Here is a 21,892-nt window from a genome sequence, read left to right as displayed (position 1 = left end):
GATGGCTGGAAGATCCCCTGTTAACTTGGGCTTTACTGGCTGGATTCCTTCCTTCCTTTCCTTCTTTCTTTCCTTCTTATTCTTTCTTTCTTTTTTCTGACCCATTTCACTCTGAAGCTCATAGATTGGACCAAAATAGGTCCCTGCCCAAGCTCCACTTAATGGCTGTATTTTGGGCCCTCCTGGCTCAGAGTGAATGTCAATGGTAACTGTTTTTCTTTTGACTAGCAACCCTGAGGGTCTTCCCCTCCCAGTTTGATTTTTTTTTCTCTTTTTTCTAATTAAAGGTGCCACTCCTTGACTCACTTCTTAAAGAGGCCTATCCACTGAATGAGCATTACTTCATTCAAAGTGAGAACCTGAAAAGGCCCTAGACCGAAAGGGCCAAGGTCTCCCATTGCATCCTGAGCCATCTCCAGTTGGCCTGATGAATCTCAGGCCACTAGACTCAGATGACTCTAGAGGAGAAAGTGAGGCTGGTGACTTTGCACAGCCCTGCCTCAAAAAAAGTCAACTGCACGTCATGTCATCATTTTCCTGGTATCATGGTTCTCTTCAAAAATGAAGAATGAACACAACAATGTGTAGAAATGGGCATGATAAAAGACAAAAAATGGTGGGAACTTAACAGAAGCAGAAGAGAATAAGGAGAGGTGGGGAAAATATACAGAAAGATTATACAAGAAAGATCTTAACATCATTGATAACCACAAAGGTGTGGTTATTGACCTAGAACCAGACATCCTAGAGAATGAAGTCAAGTAGCCCTTAGGAAGCAATGCTAAAAATAAGGCCAATGGAGGTGATGTAATTCCACCTAAGCTATTTAAAATCCTAAAAGATGATGCTGTTAAAGTGTTACACTCGACATGCCTGCAAATTTAGAAAATGCAACTGTGGCCACTGGATTGGAAAAGATCGGTTTATGTCTTAATCCTGAAAGAAGGGAGATACCAAAGAATGTTCAAATTACCAGACAATTGTGCTTATTTCACATACCAGCAAGGTTATGCTTAAGATTCTCCAAGTGAGGCTTCAGCAATATATGAACCCAGAATTACCAGAAGAGCAGGCTAGTTTTCAAAGAGGCAGAGGAACTAGACACCAAATTGTGAACATTCACTAGATTATGGAAAATTCAATGGAATTCCAGAAAAAAAAAATCTACTTTTGCTTCATTGACTACATCAAAGCCTTTGTGTTGATCACAACAAAATGTGGCAAGTTCTCAAAGAGATGGGAGTACCAGATCATTTTACTTGTCTCCTGGGGAACCTGTATGTGGGCCAATAACTGAACATGGAACAACTGCTTGGTTTAAGATTTGAAAAGGAGCGTGATGAGAATGTATATTGTTACCTTATTTATTTAAGTTATATACAGGTAATTCATTTGAAATGCTGGGTTGGATGAATAAAAAGTTGGAATTAAGGTTGTCAGGAAAAATATCAACAGTCTTAAATATGCAGAGGATACCACTCTAATGGGAGAAAAATGAAGAATTAAGAAGCCTATTGATGAGAGTGAAAAGGGGGAGTGTAAAAGCTGGCTTCAAGTTTAACATAAAAAACCTAAACTATTGGCAAGTGGTCCCATCACTTCTTGGCAAATAAAAGGAGAAGAGATGGAAGCAGTGTCAGATTCTATATTCTTGAGCTTAAAGTTCACTTCAGATGGCAACTGCAGCTATGAAGTTAAAAGACAGCCCTTGAAAGGAGAGCTATGGCAAATCTGGACAGCATACTAAAAAGCAGACACATCACCTTGTTGACAAAAGTTCATATAGTGAAAGCTATGGTTTTTCCTATAGCAATGTATGGCTGTGAGAACTGGAGTATAAGGAAAGCTGAGTGCTGCAGAATCAACACTTTTGAATTGCGGAGCTGGAGAAGACTTTTGAGAGCCTTTGGATAACAAGGAGATCAAATCAGTCAGTAATTAAAGAAATTAACTCAGACTATTCACTGGAAGGTCAAATACTGAAGCTGAAGCTTAACTAATTTGGCCACAGAATTAAAAGATGGGACTCATTGGAAAACGATCTGTTGTTGGGGATGACTGAAGGCAAAAGGGAAAAGCGATGGAACAGTATGAGATGGATAGATAGTGTCATGGAAGCAATGAACATGAGCTTGGACAGAATTCAGAAGACAGTAGAGGAGAAAGGCCTGGTGTGCTATGGTCCATGGGATCATGAAAAGTCGGATGTAACTGAATGACTGAACAACAGCAACAAATCTTAAATCACACTGGAGCTGTAGGGGTAGAAGGGAGAATCAAGAAAAGCATCCTGCAGATGGTAGGATTTTAAGTGAATCTTGAAGGAAGCCAGGGAAACTAAGTGGAGGTTAGAAGTGAGAGCATTCCAGATATGAGGAGCCAGGCACTAAGGTTGGGTTCAGGGGTGAGGCACCTATGGCCTCATAGCCACATGTGACCCTCTAGGTCCTCAAGTGTAGCCCTTTGACTGAATCCAAACTTCCCAGAACAAATCCCCTTAATAGAAGGATTTGTTCTGTAAAACTTGGACTCAGTCAAAAGGCTGCACCCAAGGACCTATAGGACCACCTGTGGCCTTCAGGCTGCAGGTTCCCAACCCATGGAGATCAATCAGCCTATCAAGTCTAGTGTTTTAGGGGTTCTTTTTGGTATTAAATAGCATTAGCCTTTTTCAGGTACCCTTGATATGACCATTTGAAGAAAGTTCCAATTTAACGTTTTCCATAGCATCAGGATACTCCCAGTGTGACCAGGATAAAGGAACAATGCTTAGGTGGATCTGATCTCTTAAAAGGTCAAAGGAAATTAGATCTTACCCAGGCTCCCAATTATCATGCCACCTCCATGGAAGAAGATAATTCCTTTCCGGAGGCTTGCAGACATTGCCTTTGGCTGATACAACCTCACAGGTACTGTCCCAAAGCATAGGTTCTTTACCATGAGCTTTGGGTCCTTCTTGATTGGAATTCTTTGCAGTAAAAAGCGGACAAATTTTGGCATTGAGCAGATTCCCAGCTTCTCACAAATCTTCCCCTGTTAGAAGAAAGAGGAAATCGGTTAAAAGAGTCTGGTTTCAGGCACTGCTGGATCATTCTGGGCAGTTGTAATCACAGTTGATCTTGCTGGTTCTGATCCTGTGATGTCATCTTTGTACATATTTGAAGCTGTTTTTCTAGTATTAATGACTAGTATTAGTGACTACTTTTCACAGATCCATCCACACTCCCTCATTCTATTTCATACTTAACAGATATCACACATTTGCCAAATGGTTAGCCAGGATGTACTTGGGAGAACGGGAATATTTTATTTCTCTTGCTATATTTCTTTTCATTGAAATCCCATTATAAAAACTAATTATTTTAATTGTTCAAATGAAACTGCAGTGCTAAGTACTTGAAGTTGTCATTGGTGAAAATACACTGGATTAAGCCTTTAGCTGAAAGAATTAGAATCACCCTTGCCCTCTTAGGAGTACCCCTGGAACCCTGATGGGCAGATGTAGTCTTGCCCTGGACGACCTGACTCATTCATATGAGCAAGGGTTGGGATAAGGATAGCCATGGTTAATACAGGCTACATGTGGGGCCTCATTTAGGATATAATTATTCCCTTCAAATTTGTGGGGATTTCCTGGGAAAATTCTTCATCTTAGACTTTCATTATCAGATAACTTAGCTTTGGAGATCCACTAAATAAAACTTTGCAAATTGTTTTCTTTTTCCCACTCTTTATCTTATCACCCTATCTTTATCCTACAATCTGTGTATGTGTGTCTCTGTCTCTCTCTCTCTCTCTTTCTCTCCCTCATGTGTATCCTTTGCATACCAGAACAGTTTCTTTTGAGGTAATTTTTGCATTTTTGAATGTTTAAATATCAATAGCTGCTATATTACAGAATCTTTGAAAGGCTGGGATTCCATGGCCTTAGAACGCTAATTCCAGCTGACAGATGTTTCTATATTCCTTCTGCTTTTAAATAGACCTAGAATGTTTGCTGTATTGTGAGATCCTTAAGGACTGCCAGTCTTCAAGGTATAGGTGGACTGTTGGCCTATAAATCCTGAATAATCAGACCTAAATGCTTAAGCCCTTTCACAGGGCTAGTTGACAGCTAAGTGGCTATGGATAGTGCTGGGCCTGGAGGCAGGAGGTCCTGAGGTCTCATCTGAGTGCTTAGCACATTGCCTGCCACATTGGTAGGTTCTTCATAAATTCTCATTTCCTTCCTTTTCTTGGCAGCCTCTCTCTTTTGGGGGATTATGTTATATTGCTCTCCTTACGTACTGAGACAACTTGTGCTATTATTGAGTTTGGAATTCTAATAGGTTTGCCCTTAGAGTGTCAGGAATCTCTTGGGGAAAATTTCTGGTGTCCTTTGGTATAGGGACCTAGAGGAAATTGCTCTGGGACTTCAGATCATCTATGTCAGAAACCCCTGGGGACATTTTGGTATCCTGTGTGGAGAAAAGGACGCCTAGAAATTTTGTCCATGTTCCAGTTAGAATGACTCATGCATTAATGAAATCATGGAAGAGTTTTCACCTAGGATAGTTTAGTTTCTCACCTGAGGGTGAGGGGTGACTTCCAGGCAATCCTAGGTGAGTAGAGTTGTTCTAGGATTACTATAGGAACTAAAACCTTTCCTTCTGAGATGGAATGCTTGGATTTATTTTCTTTTTTTTTTAATTTATTTTTTATTTTTCGTTTACAACATTCAGTTCTACAAGTTTTTGAATTCCAAATTTTCTCCCTCTCCCTCTCTTCCCCCTCATCCCCAAGACAGCATGTAATCCGATATAGGTTCTACATATACCTTCACATTAAACTTATTTACACAATAGTTAAGTTGTAAAGAAGAATTATAAACAATAGAATGAACCATGAGAAAGAAGAAACAAAACCAAAAAAGAAGAAAAAAAAAGGGAGCAAATAGTTTGCCTCAATCTGCATTCAGACTCTGTAATTCTTTCTCTGGATGTGGATAGCTTTTCCATTATGAGTCTTTTGGAGCTGTCTTTGAATCTTGTATTGCTGAGAAGAGCCAAGTCTATCAAAGTTAGTCATCACAGATACCATTATATCTGTAATCGTGTATAATGTTCTCCTGGTCCTGCTCCCCTCACTCAAGATCAGATCATGTAAGACTTTCCAGGTTATTATGAAGTCCATCTGCTTCTCATTTCTTATAGCACAATAGTGTTCCATTACATTCATATACCACAGCTTGTTTAGCCATTCACCAATTGATGGGTTCCTCCTTGATTTCTAAGTCTTTGCCACCATAAAAAGAGCTGCTATAAATATTTTTGTACATACGAGTCCATTTCCCACTTCTATGATCTCTTTGGGATACAGTCCCAGAAGTGGTATTGCTGTGTCAAAGGGTATGTACATTTTTATAGCCCTTTGGGCATAGTTCCAAATTGCTCTCCAGAATGGCTGGATCAGTTCACAACTCCACCAGCAGTGTAACAGTGTTCCTATTTTCCCACATCTTCTCCAGCATTTATCATTTTCCTGTTTTGTCATGTTAGCCAATCTGACAGAAGAAATGTGGTACCTAAGAGTTGTTTTGATTTGAATTTATCTAATCAATAGTGATTTAGAGCATTTTTCATATGACTATAGATATCTTTAATTTCTTCCTCTGAAAACTATCTGTTCACATCCTTTGACCATTTGTCAATTACAGAATGACTTGTATTCCTATAAATTTGACTCAGGTCCCTGTATATTTTAGAGATGAGGCCTTTATCAGAGACACTGGTTGTAAAAATTCCCAATTTTCTGCTTCCCTCCTAATCGTTGTTCCATTGGCTTTTGTTTGCACAAAAACTTTGCAATTTAACATAATCAAAATCTGTCTCTTGTTTGGTAATAAATTTTTCCCTTCTCCATAAATCTGACAGGTAAACTATTCCTTGCTCTCCCAAATTGCTTATAATATCAGCCTTTATATCTAAATCATGAACCCATTTTGACTTTATTTTTGTATATGGTATAAAATATTGGTTTATGCCCAGTTTCCACCAACTATTTTCCAGTTTTCCCAACAGTTTTTTTTAATAGTAAATTCTTAACCCAGAAGCTAGACTCTGGATTTATCAAAGAGTAGATTGCTATATAGTCATTGACTACTGCATCTTGTGTACCTATCCTATTTCACTGATCCACCACTCTATTTCTTAGCCAGTACCAAGTAGTTTCGATGAGTCCTGCTTTATAATACAGTTTAATATCTGGTATGACTAGGCCACCTTAACTAGCATTTCTTTTCATTGATTCCCTTGATATTCTAGACCTTTTGTTCTTCCAGATGAATTTTGTTATTATTTTGTCCAACTCTATAAAATAATTTTTTAGTTGTTTGTTTGGTATGGCACTAAATAAGTAAATCAATTTAGATAAAATTGTCATTTTTATTTTATTAGCTTGGCCTAACCATGAGCAACTGATGTTTTTCCATTTATTTAGATCTGATTTTATTTGTGTGAAAAGTGTTTTGTAATTGTGTTCATATAGGCCCTGGGTTTGTCTTCGCTGGTAGACTCCCAGACATTTTATACTGTCTACAGTAACTTTAAATGGAATTTTCCTTTCTATCTCTTGCTGTTGGGCTTTGTTAGTAATATATAGGAATGCTGAGGATTTATGTGGGTTTATTTTATATCCTGCAACTTTGCTCAAGTTATTTATTATTTCAAGTAATTTTTTACTTGATTCTCCAGGATTCTCTAAGTAAATAACTATATCATCTGCAAAGAGTGATGACTTAGTTTTTTCTTTACCTATTCTAATTCCTTCAATTTCTTTTTCTTCTCTTATTGCTAAAGCTAACATTTTTAGTACCAAATTGAATAATAGGGGTGATAATGGACATCCTTGTTTCACCTCCAGTCTTATTGGAAATGCATCTAGCTTTTATTGCCATTACAAATAATGCTTACTGATGGTTTTAGGTAGATGCTACTTATAATTTTAAGGAAGTCTTCATTTATTCCTATGCTTTCTAGGGTTTTTAATAGGAATGAGTATTATATTGTGTCAAAAGCTTTTTCTGCATCTGTTGAGATAATTATATGGTCTCTGCTAGTTTTGTTGTTGATACGATCAATTATGCTGACAGTTTTCCTAATATTGAATCAGCCTTGCATTCCTGGAATAAATCCTACCTGGTCATAGTGTATTATTCTTGTGATAAGTTCCTGTAATCTTTTTGCTAATATTTTAGTTAAATCTTTTGCATCTATATTCATTAGGGAAATTGGTCTATAATTTTCTTTCTTTGTTTTGACTCTTCCTGGTTTAGGTATTAGTACCATATTTGTGTCATAAAAAGAATTTGGTAGGACTCCTTCTTTGACTATTTTCCCAAATAGTCTATATAGTATGGGAATTAATTGTTCTTTAAATGTTTGATAGAATTCACTGGTGCTGGAGATTTTTCCCTAAGGAGTTCATTGATGGCTTGTTCAATTTCTTCTTCTGTGATGGGATTATTTAGGTATTTTACTTCCTCTTCTGTTAATCTGGGCAATTTATATTTTTGTAAATATTCATCCATTTCTCTAAGACTATCAAATTTATGGGCATACAATTGGGCAAAATAATTCCTATTTATTGTTTTAATTTCTTCTTCATTGGAGGTGAATTCACCCTTTTCATATTAGATAGTGATAATTTAGTTTTCCTCTTTCTTTTTTTAAATCAAATTGACCAAAGTTATATCAATTTTGTTGTTTTTCATAAAACTAGCTCTTAATTTTATTTATTAGGTTCAACAGTTTTCTTGTTTTCAATTTTATTAATCTCTCCTTTGATTTTCAGTATTTCTAATTTGGTATTTAATTGGGGATTTTCAATTTGTTGTTTTTCTAGCTTTTTCAGTTGCATGCCCAATTCATTGATCTCTTTTTTATCTTATTTTATTCATGTAAGCATTCAGAGATATAAAACTTGCCCTAAGAATTGCTTTCACTGCATCACATAAGTTTTAGTATGCTGTCTCATTGTTGTCATTCTCTTGAATGAAGTTATTGATTGTTTCTATGATTTGTTGTTTGACCTACTCATTCTTTAGGATTAGATTATTTAGTTTGCAATTAATTTTTAGTCTATCTCTCCATGGTCTTTTATTACAAATAATTTTATTTCATCATGATCTGAAAAGGATACATTGACTATTTATGCCTTTCTGCACTGGATTGTGAAGTTTTCATGCCCTAGTACATGGTCAATTTTTGTGTATGTGCCATATACCACTGAGAAAAAAGTATATTCCTTTCTATCCCCATTCAATTTTCTCCAGAGGTCTATCATATCTACCTTTTCTAAAATTCTATTCACCTCCTTAACTTCTTTCTTGTTTATTTTGAGGTTTGATTTATCAAGTTCAGAGAGAGGGAGGTTGAGTATAGTTATGCTGTCTGTTTCTTCCTGTAACTCCCTTAACTTTTGCTCTAAGAATTTCGATGCTATATCGCTTGGTGCATATATGTTAAGTAATGATATTACTTCATTTTCTATGGTGCGTTTTAGCAGAACATAGTTTCCTTCCTTATCTCTTTTAATTAGATCTATCTTTGCTTTTGCTTTGTCTGAGATTAGGATTGCTACCCCTGCTATTTTTACTTCAGCTGAAGCATAATATATTCTACTCCATCCTTTTACCTTTACTCTGTGTGTATCCCCCTGTTTCAAATGTTTCTTGTAAACAACATATTGTATAATTTTGGTTTTTAATCCATTCTGCTCTCTGCCTCTCTGTTTTATAGGAGAGTTCATCCCATTCACATTCACAGTTATGATTACTATCTGTGTCTTTTTTTTCCATCCTATTTCCCCCACTGTTTATGATTTTATTTCTCCCTTCTCCCTTCCACTCCTCAAAAGAGTTTTGCTTTTGACCACCCCCTCCCTCAATATTTCCTCTCTGTCAGCCTCCCCACATCTTACCCTTTTTCCTCACTATTTCTTCCCTCCCTTCTAACTGTGCCCCCTTTTCTTTCCCCTTTCTCCTCCTACTGCCTGTAGGGCAAGTATGATTTCTACACTTAACAGAGTATGTTATTCCCTCCTTGAACCACATCTGATGAGAGGAAAGCTCAAACACTTCTCTTCTCCCTTCCTTCTTTCCCTTTACTATAATAGTTATTGTGCCTCTTTATGTGATGTAATTTACCATTTTCTACTACCTCCTTACCTCTTCTCCTATTACAATCCCTTTATATTCCTTAATTAAGTTTCTTATCATCACATCAGTTAATTTATACCCACACCCTCTGTCTATGTATATCCCTTTTAGATGTCATACTAACTATACCAATCTCAAGATTAACAAATATAATCCTTCCATATAGGGATATAAACAATTTGCTCTTGTTGAATAACAAGGTTTTTCCCCCTTTTTTCACCCTGTTTACTTTTGTATGCCTCTCTTGAGTCTTGTATTTGAAGATCAAATTTTCCATTGAGCTCTGGCCTTTTCGTCAGGAAGGTCTGGAATTCCTTTATTTCATTGAATGTCCATCTCCTTGCCTGAAAGATTATGCTCTATTTTTTCATTTTTAGATTTCATTTGACTGATTCTTGAGGCCTCATAGAGTCATCAGCTTCTACTTGCCCAATTCTAATTTTTTACAAATTATGTTCTTCAGATAGTTTCTACATCTCTCTTTCCATTTGGCCAATTTTACTTTTCAAGGATTCATTTTCTCCTGTTAGGTTCTGTAATTTTTCTTTTACCTCTCTAATTTGGCTTTTAAAATCCTCCTTGAGCTCTTCCAAGAATACTTTTTGCACTTGAAACCAGATCATATTCCCATTTAAGGTTTCAGATGTGGGTATAGTGTCAATGCTGTCCTTGCCTGAGTTCGGATTTTGAGCTTCTTTGTCCCTATAATATGATTCAATGGTCTTCTTTAATTTTCTAGTTTGCATCCTCATGGTGGTTGCCTTTTTCCTGGCTTTTAAAGTGGATCTCTGCTTCTGGGACCCAGGGGGCTCTGTTCCAAGTTTCTTGTGTTGGGAGCTAGGGGCCTGGTTACTGGCTTTGTGTGCTGTGGCCTCTGGTTTTGTCAGCTAGAAGCTATATACTGCTGCAGCTCACCTGGTGCTGAGCTGGAGCTGGCTGGTGTGTGCCAAGGATTGAGACCCAGTGAAGTCTTTCTGAGTTCCCCCAGGGTTATACTAAAGCTCACAGCATAAGGTGTGGGGGAGGGGTGGTCTGACTGCTGGAAGTCTCCTCTTCCCCTAGGCTGTGCTATATAGCACAAGTGGCCTCAGCCATAGGTTTGCGCTGGTGTCTGCCAATTCCCCTGGCTCTGCAAAGCCATGCCTGAGGTCCTGGTGTTGGCACTTTCTGGCTCCACCCCCTTGGGTCTCAGAAACTCCTGCTAGTCTGCTAAGGTGGGGCTTGCTAGGATGCCTCCCTTCCTGCATTGGTCTCTTTCTGTCACTGCAAAAGGGGCCCAACTCCCTAGCTTCCCAAGCTAAAAGACTACTGAACCCGTACTTCTGGCTCCTCTATTCCAGGGTTTTTCCTAGGGCAGTATTCTCTGGGTTATTCAAGGTCAGCAAGGGAAGGATGAGAGCTCTTAGAATTTCCCCTATCATCATGGCTCCTGGAAGTTCAATAAGGTGAGTTTCAAACCTTTAGACTGTGGGCTAATAGCCCCAGCTACTGCTGCTGTGAATATTCCTTTGGGCAGAGGTGAATCCAACTGGCCATGGAGGAGACAATGAGGCGGGTGACTCCACAGCCCTCTCTCACTTAAATCCATTTCACTTGCAAGTCATCACATCTCCTTCATGATGTCATGGTCCTCTTCAAGAATGAAGGACAAACAGCAACCTGTGAGGAGGAGTAGCTGCCCTACTAGGGACCCAGTTGGCCAGTTCCAGTTGGCCAACACAAATCTTTCCTCCTTCCTTCTTTCCTTCCTTCCTTCCTTCCCTCTTTCCCTCCCTCCCTTCTCTCCACATAAGCACCCATGCATACCCTTACCTGAGGGTGCTCTGCCCAAAGGAATATACATTTTGATCACTGAAATCTAGCAAGATATCTTGGGGTTTATGGGCTAGATTTCTTTTTTAAGGACCATGCCTTAAACCCAAATCACTCTGGTTCTCATTGATTGGCCAAAAATAAGTCCCAGCCTTCACTTGGTCATTGTTTGGATTCTTATGGCTCAGAGTGACTGTAAATAGCAATTGTTTCTATTTTGGCCAGAAACCCTGAGGGTCTCCCTCTCCCAGATTGATTTTATTTTATTTTTTGCCTTGGTAAAAGGTGCCATTCTTTGCCTCATTTTTACCTAGCCTTAATCACTGAATGGGCATTACTTTAGACAAACTGAGACCTGGGAAAGACCTTAGCTTAAAAAAGGCCAAAGTCTCCAACTGCATCTAGGGCCATTTCCAGTAGTCCTGATCTTTATCTAGCTACTGGACCCAGATGGCTCCAGGGGAGAGCACAAGGCTGGTGCCTTTGCATACCTCTCCTTCACTTAAATCCAACTCACTTGCAGGTCATGACATCTCCTTCCTGATATCATGGTCCTTTTTGAGAAATAAGGACAACAAACAAACATTATGTTGATATTCAACATACGTTAATATATTTATAGACTAAAACCATTTTAAATACCTGTTAGGGGTTTAGTATTGTCCTAGGCACATTGGAATTATGACTTTAATCTGGAAAATCAGTGCAAAGTGTTATCCCTTTCTCTTATTCACACCCATTCTGTTTCACTGTCTCCAGAGTAAATTGAACTTCATGATCATTTTCACTATGGCCTTGCAAGGGGCATTTGGAAATAATATTGATTTCACTCTGGTTGAAACTGCAGAGAGGCTTTTCCTTGGCTGTGAGGAGGGCAGCCCAAGAAACTGATGTTCAAAGTGAGGATAACATTCATGCTATCATGTTATCATGATCAACTGGCCCACATTAGAGGATGACATAGACCTTTGACCAGAGTCGTAATGGACCTTAGACATCCCCTCCATGATACTGAGATTAATGCTTAGGAATCAACATGATGAAAAATACAAATTATTCTACCACAAACTGTATATAAATGCATGGGGAAAGAAACTGGGGAAAGAAACTGGGGGCAGAAACAGGAAGAAATGTTAAAGTGGGACTTCCTGATGTAGGCCTTTAACCACTAGCTATAGCTCTTATAACAAGAGAGAGAAAGGAAGCAGCATGTGCCGGGCAAGGCAAACCACCACCAACATCTGCCTTCATATCTCCGCAGAAAATAGCCCACAGCCCCAAACCAAAGAGGATTGAGAATAGCAGTGCCCCAGACCATGAGGCCAGCTTCTAGACCATCCCCACAGCCATTATCTGGGGAGGCAACTCCTGTGCAGAGGGGGCCAGCTGTCCCCACCAACTGCCAGCTAGGAGGCAGAAAAGTGCCCTAAGAGAGTGACAGCAGGCACAATCAGCAGCTAAGTCACCTTGACCATCACCTTCCCTCAGACCCTGAAGGAGATAGCCTTGAATCCTGAATCCAGGAGTCCTAGGAATAGCAGTGCTTTCCAGACTACTGGTCCTGCTTCTAGCCTGGGCCCTTGCAACCACCATTGGGGAGAGAAATCACTGTAAAGAAGGGGCCCCCCTTCTTCTCAACTACCAATGCCAGATGCCAAGCACCTGCCAAGTTACCCTGGGAATGGCAGTACTTCCAGAGAGTGGCTCTGTACCTAAGACCTCTGGGAGTGGCAATACCTCCTAGACCACAGGTCCTGCTTTCACCCCATTCCTCAATGCTTTCATCCTGGGAAGAAGACCCAAGGGAGACAGCCTGGTAATTCCTCCTGCAGATGCTACTGAAGACTCAGAAAAGAAAGTTCTTCCACCAAAGCCCTTGGTCCTGTCAGGTGGTTCAACATCAGAAGCTGATACGACTTACACAGGAAATTACATGTTACTATATGCTTGGCCATTCTACTCCAAGGGCCATGGGACCTTTCTATATGACCTGCCCCTGAAACCTTTCTTATGTGATGTCCTCTTGATTAGAACCTGAGCCCCTTGAGAATCAAGGCTATCTTTTCTATTTGTACCCTGAGTGTTTAGCACTGTGCCTTTGTACATAGTAAATATTTAATAAATGGGTTTTTGATCATTCATTCACCATTAGACCCTGACTTACCCTTATTTATTAGTAAGGATCAAGTGCAACTGTTAATCTCCCTTTCAACCCCCAGTGGTTATGCATTCTACCCAACCTGAGGGGGCACTCTGAGGTAATGCCAGACCTCTCACCCAGCTCTGCCCCTTTTTTTTATTGTTACAGAGTATATATTGATTTACCTTTTCAACTTCTTGGCTCTTGATGCCTTCACCCACTTGCAAAACAACCTCACTTTCCATACCTATCACATTTTGAAGCAGCTTATTTATAAAAATATGGTATAACTGCTTATCATTCTTCAATATAACAATAGAAGAAAATAGAATGACACCAAATATGTTAAATTCTCAATCAAGAGTGAATGTTTGCAAGACTGAGCAGCCAAAAACCAAACCAAACCAGACCAAAAAACCTCCTTTGGTCTGCAGACAAACCCAAAACCCAAGAGTTAAGAGATAAACAGTTCAGGTGCTTAGATATGAACCTCACCCTTGTCCACAGGAGAGCCAGAGTCACAATTTATTCCTCCTCATGGTCACTCCTATAATTCATGACTGTGAGATCACAGAACTGTTTGAATGGCAAATATTATCTCATTTGACCCTCATAACAATTGTCTAAGGTTGGCACCTTCCTTATTCCCATTTTACAGATGCTGAGGTTCAGAGAGGTTAAGGGACTTGTCCAGAGACATAGAGCTAGAAAGTGTCCGAGACAAGATTTGACCCCCTGTCTCTCTGATTTCAAGTCCAGTGCTCTACATACTGTGTAATGCTACTTCTCTAGGAGGGAAGGGTGTGGGCAGGTTATTCTTGGCAATACCACAGCCATTGATTGAGCTCTTATTTTTTTCAGAAAGATTTCACCCCCAAATCCTTGGACCCCCAAATACTACTATTAGGTATATAACCCAAGGAGGTCATTGATAAGAAGAGTCCCCCTATACACAAAAATAAACAATATACCTAACTTCCTGAAACCTCTCTTCATCAGAAAATGCAAAGCATTCCAAACACAGCAGCCTGAAGACTGTGTGTTACCCAAGGCCCCAGCCTCCTCCAGGAAGGCCCTTTCCTAACTTAGGGTCTGCTATATGACTTAGCACCTGCTTTCTCTACCCCTCTCCCATTCAACCCATATTCACCCACCCCTTAGCAGGGGTGCTCTGTTTCTCAAGCAACTGGGTAACACTCACCCAATTTATCGCCAGTAGAAAGGTACAGTGTAGGATGCGGAGCTTCATTGTGTGGCCAATGGCAGCAGGGACATCTGTAGTAAAGAAATGTTCATAGATCACCCATAGTCCAGTTCCCAGACTGAAGATGCACCCTGCCAGGAGGAGGAAGAGCAAAATCATCATGCTGCTTTGCCTGAGAGTGAGGCTGAGAGGGAGCTTCTCTTTGGAAATTCTTTGACAAATGACCTGGTGCCTTTATAAGCTCCCTCCCTCTTCCTTCTCTACTACGCTTGTCCAGTTTCTTCATAGGCAATAGCTTTGCCAAGTTCTCAAGATTTGTTTCCCTTGAATGAATTAGACTGGAATAACCTGATTGAACGGATCAATCAATAAACACTTATTAAATATTAATTACTTACTTAGTGCTAGTCACTGAGCTAAGCCCTGGAAATACAAAGAAAGGCAAAAGATACCCCCCCTCCTCAAAAGCTACCTGTCTAAAGAGGGGGACAACAAGTATACACCTAAGTACAAACAAGATTGAGACAGGATAAATTGGAGATAATCTATAGTGGGAGAGTACTAGAATTAAGGGAGATTAGGAAAGGCTTCTTTAAATTGAGATTTTATCTGGGACTTAAAGGAAGCCAGGAGGCAGAGATGAGGAGGGAGGCAATTCCAAAAATGAAGGAAAGCCAAGTGAAACCAGAATCCTAAGTGAAGGCCAGTCCCTCCTGGATCAGAGTTAGTCAGGGTACTTTAACTCCAAAGGGAAGAATCCGTCAGGTCTCCCTTTACACACTGGAAGGAGGGCTACAAAGTCTACTCTTTCTCTAGACCTTGGGCCAGTCATGAGATCTAGAATTACAGACTGGAACTCACAGGAAGTATCAAGTCCAGTCTCTTGCTGTATGTAGTCTCTGTTTTTAAAAAATGATTTTCATTGATGTTTTCTGTTGTTTACATCGCCACAATATCCGATTGTATTCCTCCCTCTCATCCTCCAGAGAGCTATCCCACGTGATAAATAGTTTTGTTTTTTTCTTTTTGGAGAGGAAAAATAAAGTTAGCACAATTAATCAATATATTGAAAAAGTCTGAAAACATATGCAATGTATCCCATGAAGGGGTAGGTTGGGGTGTCTTCTCAAATCTCTTTGAGTCCTGCTCGATCTCTAGGATTTTGTTGTATTTACTTTTAGCTTTTGATGTCATTATTCTTTGCTTTAACATTGTTGTAGTTACTCTCTATATTGTTTGCATGCCTCTGCTTCACTCTGCACCAGTTTATATAGATCTTTCCATGCTTCTCTATATTCATATGCATCATTTCTTACAGCATCATATTCCATTATAGTCATGTACCACAGTTTATATAGCCATTCCTCAATTGATGAGCATCTGCCTTGTTTCTAACTCTTAGTATCACAAGAAATGTTATAAATATTTTGGAATATATGAGGACTTTCTTCTTATCAATGGCTTCCTTGAGGCGTGAGCCCCATAATGGAGTCTGTGGTTCAAAGGGCATGAACATTTTAGTCACTCTATTGTAATACGTCCAAATTTCTTTCCAAGATGGTTGTACCATTTCAAACTCTACCAACAATGTGTCTATAAGCCTGTCTTCCCACAACCCCTCCAACTCTGACTGTTACCATTTTTGGTGATTTGAAAGGTGTGAGGTAAGATATCAGAGTTGTTTTGATTTACATTTCTCTACCATTGTTGATTTGGAACATTTTTTCTTGTGCTTGTGAATAGTTTTATAGTTCTTTTGAAAACTGTTTGTTCATATCCTTTGACCATTTATCTATTGGGAAGTAAGTGTAAGTGACATATACATATATATATATATATACACACACACACACATATATATGTATATGTTTATATGTAGACACATATCTGTGTGTACATGTTATATATATACATATATAATTTTGATATCTTAGATATTAAACCCTTATCAGAAAAGTTTCATACAAAGATTTTTTCCCCCATTGGACCACTCCCCTTCTTATTCTAGATGTATTTATGTTGTCTATGTAGAATCTTTTTAGACCAAAGTTGTCTATTTTTGTGTTTTGTAATTGCTTCTATGTCTTGTTTGGTTAAGAATACATATTTTACCCATAGATGTTAGAGGTACACAATCTGTTTGTCTTCCACATTTTTTAATAGTTTGATCTTTAATATTAAGGCAGTATATCCATTTAGAACCTATTGTGGAATGTGGCATAAGGTGTTAGTCTAGCGTAATTTCTGCTAGCCTGCTGTCCAGTTTTCCCAGGAGTTTTTTTTACCAAATAGGAAGTTTTTCCCTAGGTCACTTATATTTTCTACTTTATCAAACACTGGTTATTGAGTTGTATTTTTTCAGTATCACCCTTGTTTAATCTGTTCCATTGACCTGTCTCTATTTTTTAACCAGTATCAGATGATTTTGAGGACTACTGCTTTAATGATGTAGTTGGAGATCTGGGAGTGTTTTATTTCCCTTTTGTCCTTACTTCTTTTTATTGTTTCCCTTGATATTCTTTATCTTTGGTTTTTCCAAATGAATTTTGTTATTATTGTATCAATTTGTATAACATATCCTCTTGGCCAATCAATGAGAGCCAGAGTGAATTGGGTTTAAGGCATGGTCCTTAGAAAAGAAATGTAGCCAATAAACCTCAAGATATCTAGGTAGGTTTCCGCCTTCAAAATTTACCTTCCTTTGGGCAGAGCAACCTCAGGTAAGGGCATGATACCCCATGTGGGGAGAGGAGAGGAGAGAGGAGGAGGACCGGAGTTGCCCAATTGGAACTGGCCAGTTGGGTCCCCAGTGGGGCAGCTCAGACTACTGACAGGTTGTGGTTTGTCCTTTGTTTTCAAAGAGGACCATGGCATCAGGAAGATGATGCCATGACTTGCAAGTGAATTGGATTTAAGAGAGGCAGGGCTGTGCAAAGTCACCAGCCTCACTTTCTCCTACGGAGCCATCTGGGTCTAGTGACCAGATATAGATCAGAACAACTGGAGGTGGCCCAGGGAAAGAAAGGGATACATATGACAAATATTATGAAGGTAGAAACAACAGGATTTGGCAACAGCTTAGATATATGAAGTGAGTGACGGTAAGAAGCTTAGGATGACACCAAAGGTTGTAAGCCTGCGTGACTTCAAAGGTGGTGGTGTCCTCAACACTATCAGGAAAGTTTGGAGGATGGTTCTATCCGTTTTGAGATGGTTAGATAAATTGTAGTACATTGATACAATGGAACACAAAAATGTTCCTCTCCCTTGCAACTTTAAAGGTTGTTCTTTATCTTTATCAATACCTCAAATCCTTCCATGCCTTGGTTCTTTCTTAATCCATCGCTCCTATTTTCTCTTCTCCACCTTGACCCCTTGGTGGACCAGTTAAGCTCTACACTGTCCTCTTTTCTTGAGTCTCTTACCCCCATATCTTGTCAAATATCGTGCCCTGCCAAATTCCAGCCTCCTATCATCTTCTGCCTTCACTTTGCTCATGTGCTACTGAATGAATTTAGAGAAAAAATCAAATCATGAAACTGTGCTGAGTCCACTATAAATTTATGTTAGATAATGTCAACTGGGTCCTCACTGGAGCAGGGCAACCCTTTTCTATCTCCCTAATAGATATACTATTCCACTCACTGCATTTACTTTTTCAAACCTTTTCATACCTCTTCAAACCTTCCATGGCTCTTCTCCCATGCTCTCAGCTAAAAACATTGTCTCATATTTCATTGGAAAAAATTGAGGCCATTAGCAGAAAACTCTCTTCTACTCTGTTCCTCATATCACATAACTCCAATGTCTTCTGCCACTATCTCCTCCTTCACCAGTTTTACATGAAGAGGTGGCCTTTGTCTTTGCCAGGGCAAACTCTTCTACATGCACAAGTGATCCCATTCCATCCCATCTTCACCAGCATATTGTTCCCTCTGTAATCCCTACCCTCTCAGTAATCTTCAGTCATTCCCTTTCTACTGGATGCTTGGGGTATATGGGTGTGCAGGGAAGACTATTGCCTCTGGTTTGATGGCTGCTGAACTTTCCACCTTTGGTGTCTACCTGATTCACCCAACTCTCACCTGCGGTTCCAAGAAGCTGTAGCATACACAGTGGCCACATTCAAGTAAACCACCTTGGCAGATGGGCTAAACTGGATTGAGAGTAACTTAGGGGTCTTAAACCTGTCAGTGAGTTATGGGGGTGTCTACCCCAGGCATGTGAAGACTTTCACTGGAGCAATGGGCAAATGAGAACAATTTGTTCCAATGGCTTAGAGCTTGGTTAGACACTGAAGATGCCAAGGTCATCTACTGCATTCTGAGACGTTGCCAATAGTCTTGCCACTGGCCTTTATGACTCTGGAAGAGAAAGTGGAGCTGACAGCTTCAAGCAATTCTGCCTCGCTTAAATCCAGTTTATGCATGAGTCAAAAGACTCATACTATTTTACCAAGCTTATAATTCTGGGTGACTTTAAGGCCAGAATAGGCTCAGACTATCAGACATGGCAGGGAGTCCTTGGGAGGAATACAACTGGAAACAGCAACATCAATGGTTACTTAATGCTGAAGATTTGTATGCCTCTTGACCTTCTCATTACCAACACTGTCTTCTGTTTACTTAAATGCAATAAAACTCCATGCAGCAAACATTGGCATTTAATAGACTCTGATTGTAAGGAGAAGAGACAGACAAGATGTGAGAGTGATGAAGGCAATGTATTGCATGGAGTGCTAGACCCATCAGAGACTTATAACTCTCCAGCTAAACATTCATATTCAACAAAAGTAGTGGCCCCAAAAGATTACCAAAAGACTTAATGTCAACAAATTAGAGCACTTCTCTGCATGAAAGTTTGTTGCTAACTTGGAAGGAAAGATAAGCCAACACACTGTTGGCAACAGTGGAGTAGAAAAGAAGTGGGCAGCTTTTGAAGATTTTGTGTACCACAATGCATTTGCTCATCTGGGCTAGAGCACTTGCAAACATCAAGATTGGTCTGATGAAAATTATGGGGAAATTCAGAAGCCACTAAAAAAAAAAACAGGACTCCACAAGATTTAGCAGCATTTAACTCCATCAAAAGTAAAGTGCAAAATGAAGCTTAGAGAAATTCAGGATTCTTGGCTCAGTAGGAAGGCAGATGAAAGTCAGTTTTACACTGATAGTAACAATCCAAAGCACTTTTATCATGTCCTGAAGGCTATTTATGGGTCAAAAATCTATGATGCATTTCAACCACTCAGTACTGATGGAACCACATTGATTAGTTATAAGGACATGATCCCAGAGAGATAGGCTGAATACTTCAATAACATTTTCAAGAGACTATAATCAACTAGTGCTGAAGCCATTAACTATATACCTTAGCTATTAGGCTGCCTACCAAACTGAAGGTCTACAGAGCCATTGTGCCGACCTCTTTGTTGTATGCCTGTGAAACCTGGACAGTATACCACTGCTATGCCAGGAAACTGAATCACTTCCATTTGAATCATCTTAGGAAGATTCTGAAGATCCCTTGGCAAGATAAGGTACCATAGAATGAGGTCCTTTCCCTAGCTGAACTGCCAAGCATTCAGACTTTACTGCAGAGAGCACAACTCTGATGGACTAGCCTCGTTGTTCAAATGCCAAATGTACATTTTCCTAAAAGACTGTTTTAGAGAGAACTCACACAAGGCTAGTACTCATATGGAGGTCAGAAGATACAAGGACACTCTCAAGTTTCTCTTAAGAACTTTGGAATTGACTGCATAACCTGGGAGACACTGGCACAGGATGACCCAGATGGCATGCCCACATCAAAGAAGGTGCTGTGCTCTATGAGCAAAGCAGAATTGCAGTAGCTCAAAAGAAACATGAGATGTACAAATTTAGAGATATTGCCACTCCAAACACTCGTATGGAATATTTGTGCCCAATTTGTGCTAGAGCCTTCTGAGTTTGTATTGGTCTATTGAGCCACAGTCAGACACTTGACCCCAACATAGTGATGTCCTTTTGGTCCTCTAAGAGCACAAAGGACAACAACCAACTGGATGCTTACCTACTGCCTACAAACATACCTACATATCCTCCATCTTCAAAAAACGTTTACTTTTTCTATCAATCTGCACAAGCTATTATCCTATATATCTTCCCTTTCATGGTTAAAACTCTCTAAGAAAGTCAATTATAGTCAATGTCTTCATTTCCTATCCTTTCTTTTAACTCTCTGTAGTCTAACTTCTGACTTCATCATTCAGTTAAAATATCTCTCCAAAATTAACAAAGATCTCTTAATTACTAAATCTAATGTTTTTTTAAAATCCTTATCATTTTTTACTGCTCTACAGACTCTGATATTATATATCACACTCTTCTTAATATTCTCTTCTTTATGAAACTGCTTTGTCCTGGTTTTACATGTGTTACCTGTCTCTTCTTTGCTGGATTTTCATCTAAGTTGTGGTTGCTAACCATGGAGGTTCCCCCAAGGTTCTGTCTTCATCAGTCTTTTCTTCTCCCTCTATACTATTTCACTTGGTGGTCTCAGAAGTTCCTTTGATTTCAATTTTCATTTCAATACAGATGATTGCCAGATCTATTCATCTAGCCCTAACCTCCATCCTGGCCTCTAGAACTGGATTCTATAGGCATCTTAGACTCAACATGTCCAAAACTGAACTCATCTTTCCTCTCAAGCCTCCTTTTCTCTACATAATTATTACTTTTGAGGTCACATCAGTATCTTCCCAGCCACCCAGACTCACAACCTAGATGTCATCTTTGACTCCCCGCTTTCTCACCACCACCCCCATATCCAGTCAATTGTCAACAGTCCTGTTTGCCTTTTAAACATTTTTTATAAATGTTCCTTACTCTCCTCTGACACTGCCACCACCCTGGTACATACACTTATCACTTCTCTTCTAGACTATTGAAATAGCTTGCTAATTGGTCTCCCTGATTCAAGTCTCCATTCTCCCCTCAGCTGTCAGATTAACCTTCCTAAATCACAAGTGTGACCATTTCACTTTCCTTTTAAATCAATTCCAGAAGTTTTTCGTTACCTGTCTAGGCTCAAATATAAAATTCTGTTTGTTTTTTTCTTGTCTTTCATAACCTGGTCCTTTCCTACCTTTCTCGTCTTGTTACATCTTACTGCCCTCCAAGTACTCTGTGACCCAATGACACTGGTCTCTTTAATGTTCCTCACACAGGATATTCTGTCTTCAGTTTCTGGGCATTTTCACTGACTGTCCCCCATGCCTGGAACTCTCTCCCTTCTCATCTCTGCTCACTATCCTCTCCGGTTTCCTTCGGGTCTCGGTTAAAATCTCACCTGCTGCTTAGTTCTCCTTAATTTTAGTGCCTTCCCTTTGAGACTATCCCCAATTTATCTTGTGTATAACTTTTTGTACTTAGTTGTTTCCAAGTTTTCTCTCCCATGTCGACCTGAAAGTTTGGTTAATGTAGGCAAACAAGCTAGGTCATATGTAAACTCATATTGTTTATTCCCTTAAAGCTAGTGGAGCTAGCTTACTTGTACA

At 39.4% G+C, this 21,892-nt stretch overlaps 1 protein-coding gene across 1 annotated transcript in view; it reads right to left on the bottom strand.

Annotated features, from left to right (window-relative positions):
- Positions 1 to 14,514, bottom strand: part of LOC118835818 (arylacetamide deacetylase-like 4) — a 30,877-nt gene extending 16,363 nt beyond the window's left edge. Inside the window, exons 1-2 of the mRNA XM_036743096.1 lie at positions 14,350 to 14,514; positions 2,817 to 3,033 (exon numbers count right to left, since the gene is read on the bottom strand). Of these exons, the coding sequence (XP_036598991.1) occupies positions 2,817 to 3,033; positions 14,350 to 14,514 (382 nt within the window). The remainder of the gene's footprint in view (positions 1 to 2,816; positions 3,034 to 14,349) is intronic.
- Positions 14,515 to 21,892: the final 7,378 nt, after the last annotated feature.

This window comes from Trichosurus vulpecula, chromosome 2 (assembly GCF_011100635.1).
Source record: "Trichosurus vulpecula isolate mTriVul1 chromosome 2, mTriVul1.pri, whole genome shotgun sequence".
Classification (NCBI taxonomy): Eukaryota; Metazoa; Chordata; class Mammalia; order Diprotodontia; family Phalangeridae; genus Trichosurus; species Trichosurus vulpecula.
Note: the sequence above shows the minus strand (reverse complement) of the source record. Positions and strands in the feature narration are given on the sequence as shown.